Source organism: Haplochromis burtoni, unplaced genomic scaffold, assembly GCF_018398535.1.
Source record: "Haplochromis burtoni strain Fernald_Lab_line unplaced genomic scaffold, NCSU_Asbu1 Contig_1666, whole genome shotgun sequence".
NCBI classification, from domain to species: domain Eukaryota; kingdom Metazoa; phylum Chordata; class Actinopteri; order Cichliformes; family Cichlidae; genus Haplochromis; species Haplochromis burtoni.
Window position 1 is genome coordinate 16624 of NW_024584027.1, and position 4581 is coordinate 21204.

At 37.8% G+C, this 4581-nt stretch overlaps 1 protein-coding gene across 1 annotated transcript; it reads left to right on the forward strand.

Moving 5' to 3' along the window:
- The first annotated feature begins 315 nt into the window (after positions 1-315).
- Positions 316-1522, forward strand: LOC121813427 (trace amine-associated receptor 13c-like). The gene is made up of 2 exons (XM_042217183.1): positions 316-488; positions 706-1522. The coding sequence occupies exons 1-2, from the start codon at positions 316-318 to the stop codon at positions 1517-1519; spliced, it is 987 nt and encodes a 328-aa protein (XP_042073117.1). The 3' UTR covers positions 1520-1522.
- The last annotated feature ends 3059 nt before the right edge of the window (positions 1523-4581 follow it).

Here is a 4581-nt window from a genome sequence, read left to right on the forward strand (position 1 = left end):
CATGCTGGTCAGAGACAATAACTAAGGTTCAAAATGTGAAAGAAAAATATATAAAGCTGAAAATGTAAAATACATGAAATACATGAAAAATAAAACTAAGAACCAAACAGAGAATACTAAAAAATTGACCATAATCTAAGAAAATCTATTAACCAAGCGTGAATGAGACAGTCAGTGTTAAAAAATGAAATTGTGAAGGAAAGGAAGAAGAGAAAAGGAGGGTCATGTTTTAGACTGAAAGAGATTGGTGGGAGGAGTGAGATAAATTAGCTGTATGAGAAGAATTTCTAATTAGAGAGCTGCAGGTGTCTGATGATGGAGATACCGAAAGGAGTCGAGCTCTGTTTCCCACAACTCCTCAACAGTTCCTGCAGGAAGCCGACACTTCACTGGTCCAAAGCTGTGCTCCTGAACATTGTGCTCTCATGTATCTCTCTGCTCACTGCTGCTCTAAACCTTCTCGTCATCATCTCAGTCTCCCACTTCAGGCAGAGATTAACTTTTCAACTGAAACTACAGTTTAAGTTTTAGATGTGTGAAAACTTCCGTTTACATTATATGACTTAGTGATTAAAGAATGAATTTTAACCATGGTCATAATGTCTTATTTGCTTGAATTGAATCATGCCTTAGTAGTGCAGCATTTTCACTGAAGACATGTTGACATTAACAATGTGCATTATATTCTTTTCTGTCTCCCTGCAGGCAGCTGCACACACCCAGTAACATCCTCCTCCTCTCTCTGGCCGTCTCAGACTTTTTTGTGGGTCTCCTGTTGTTGCCTTTAGAAATTTTTAGAAACACAAGCTGCTGGGTACTTGGTGATCGTATGTGTTCTGCTTATTGGTATTTGACCAGCAACATTATCTGTGCTTCAATAGGGAACATTGTTCTAATATCAGTTGACCGCTATGTGGCTATTTGTGACCCTCTGCATTACCCCAGCAGAATTACTTTGGCGAAAGTCAAACTCAGTGTTTGTCTCTGTTGGTTTTATGCTTTTTTCTACAGCAATCTTTATACAAAGAATATCATGATTGAACCAGGCAGGTATAATTCTTGCTATGGAGAGTGTGTATTTTTTAGCAGCAATATTGCTATTGTTGCTGACCTTATTTTATTCTTTTTTGTTCCAGTAACTGTTATCATAGTCTTGTATATGAGAGTATTTGTGGTGGCTGTGTCTCAAGCTCGTGCCATGCGCTCTCATGTTACATTGGTCACACTTCAGCGTTCACTGAATCAAACAAACAAATCTGAGCTGAAAGCAGCCAGGACTCTGGGGATTCTTGTAGTTGTGTTTCTAGCATGCTTCTCTCCACTCTACTGCTACTCTCTTGTTGATGAAAATGCAATCAATAATCCAGCTGCATCTTTTGCGGTCATTATCTTTTACATTAACTCTTGTCTAAACCCTTTGATCTATGCCTTGTTTTACCCCTGGTTTAGAAATGCTGTTAAACTTATCATCACGTTGGAGATCTTCAAGTATGACACAAGTGGTGCCAACATACTGTAAAAAGAGTACGAAACCTGCTTGTGCAATGGTTAGCACTGACACACCACAGCAAGAAAGCCCTGGATTTGAATCCAGCTGGTGCATAGTTTTAATGTTCCCTTGTCTATGGGGGGTTACACAGCTTCTGCTCAGAATCAAAAGACTTGCATGGTGATTCTAAATTGACTAGGTGTGAATGGCTGTCTGTCTCTACTTTTTGACCTTTGACATATTGACCACCTGCCCAGGGTTTATAGTATGTGTCTGCCCCCTTGGACCATGATATGGGCAAATAGAAGAGAATGGACGGTTGAAACTGACTTACTGAATTATGGTTCTAAACAGTGATAGAAAAAACATCACTATTGCTGTCACAGTTGTGACTGTGGTGCATATTCTAAATGAAAATTACGAGAAAAATATATGTAAGTATTTTTAATTCTTCTTATGTTTTTTATGTGTTAATTATTACCTAGTAAATCTCACTCCATTTCTTTTTCAGTGTATTCACCTTTTGGCTCCAATAATGTTCACTTCAGTGGTTCGTGTTTTCTTGTTTTCTCTGGTTATTATACACTGTTGTTATATTTGTATTTTATAAATACTGTGTTGTCAAACATAGTGTACAATAAAATTAAGATCAGATAAGAACTTTATTAATCCTGGGATAAATTACTGTGCCTTTTACATACACAAAAAGAAACATTGTGTTCAGAATCAGAGAGAGTAATAAATGTAACAGCTGGAATAAATTTAAGAACAGAAAGCTAAGCAGCTAATGAAAAAGATAAGAAGAATTGTATAAAATATAAATATGAGTATGATCAGTAGTGCAAGATGACAGAAAGTGTCACAGTAAGGATAATAATGTTAATGCTTCAAGCAAGTGCAACAATTGTTAACTAAAACTAAATTACAAACAATAATAATAATACAAATAATGACTTACTTTCTGCTACAGCTCAGTAATAAAGTGGAAACATTAGGATAACATAGCAAAAATAAGACCTTAATAATGTGGTAATTTCTAAGTTATTACCACTCAGTTTTCAAAGTAATAACCACTTAATATCCAGGTAATATCATGGTAGCACGATTGATTACAGTTGAGTCATAATACACTGAAATGTATCTAATTGGATAATAAGTGGGGGTGTAGAAAAATACAGTTCAGTAACAAAGGGGTAATACTAGGGTAACAAGGCAGAAAAAAATAATATAACAATATAGTAATTTCAAAGCTATTACCACTTTGTAGATACCACTTTTCACACCTTGGCTCGTGTGATAAGACAGAGGAATAATAGGAGGCTCAGGACCTTATCAGGACACTCTCAATAGAATTTAATGATCTGGGACTCTCCACTAATTGCTCTTAGAACCTCTCAGATGACAGGCGAAATGTCTTCAAGAAACATAAGCAGCCCAGAAGCTTTTCTTTCCAAGCTCCTTCTCATTTAATGTTTTCTTCGTTATTTCTATTACTTTCTAAATTGTAGATACATAATAAAGACATCAAATATATGAAGCAATATATGGAATCATGTCGCAAAGAAAAAGCTGAAAAATAACGGTAAACATGTCTTATATTTTAGATTCCTGAAAGTAGCCACCATTTGCTTTGTTGACAACACTGCAAACCCTTGGCCCTCTCTCAATGAGCTTCATGATTTAGTCACCTGAAATGGTTTTCACTTCATAGGTGTGCCTTGTCAGGGTTCATCGGGTGGGGGGCAGGAACCACAAAGAATGGACGTTAGAGCAGTGGAAATCTGTGTTTTGGACTGATAAGTCCAAATTTGGGATCCTGTTTCCACCCTCCGTGTGTTTTTGCACTGCAAAAAAGGTGAACGTGAACATGATTGGTTGAAACAGTTTAATGTAGCCTTAGGTCTGATATGGGCTCACGTTTCTTCTTCTTCAACTTTCTGGACATCTCCTTATATGGAGATGACCCTTCTATAGGCAACACTCCTGTTACCATGATAACACCTCTTTCCTCCCCCAGGTCTGTAGAGTTAAAAAGGGGGGTATAGTGCATACTATAACAGCAGATTTATGATCGAGGCCACATTCCTGTGAGGAAGTTGTGAGGAAGTGTTGTTTCTGTTAGTATCCAAAACTATTCTACAATGCACTGTGCGCAGTAAAAGACAAAACACAAATATATGATGCTAATTATGAGATATTAGTCTTAACATTAAAATACACTAATACACTGTTGGGGACTAATTCAAAACTGAAGGCACACTGAACCAGTGTGGGTACCACAGCATCTTTTGGTGACCTCAAACACACCTCCAGGCTGTGTATGGCGTAGGGGTATTTTACCAAGAAGGAGAGTGATAGAGTGCTGTGGCACTAACACATAGAATACTGCACTTGCCACCATTGAGAACAGGCAGCATAGTCCTCAAGACATTGAACGACTTCAGCCTAGATAAAGGCTAAAACTAAAACAATGTTATTAACGGTACAGGGGGACTACGGGGGGATTATTTAGAGGTCAAGAGGTCTATTCAGGGTCAACTTTTCGCATATCCCAATTTTGCCAGGTGGCTATTGTCCTTAGTCTACCATTTGTATAATATAGAGGTGGACAAAGAACTGCTTCACACAGTGTTCATAAAGTTATGACAAAGAGCCTGGCTACCAGTGCCAGCAGGAATGGAAAGGGAAATAAATGAAAATAAAATAACAACAATACAAACAAAAACAGAACAGCTTTACAAAGAATCACAACCTACATTTTAGAACCAAGATAAAAAGACTTAGATTAGCTAAAACTTAGATTAGCTTCTTAGATAAGCTTGACATAATGAGAGGTTGAGGACAACGTCAAATGACAAAAATGTTTTTTAGTGCAACAAGACACTACAGGCTTGGCAGCCACAGCTGGTACCAGCCACTTCAAGCCACTTCGACAATCTCATTGGACCCAAAAAAAACAAACAAAAAAAACCAGCTATGGAAAAGTACAGTAAGGAGTCACTGGAAGCCAGGAAGCCGGTGCCAAGGTTGCACATCTAATCTTGGACACTTTTAAACCTGACCCTTCCTGGCCGCCAGAGATTCTACGCGGC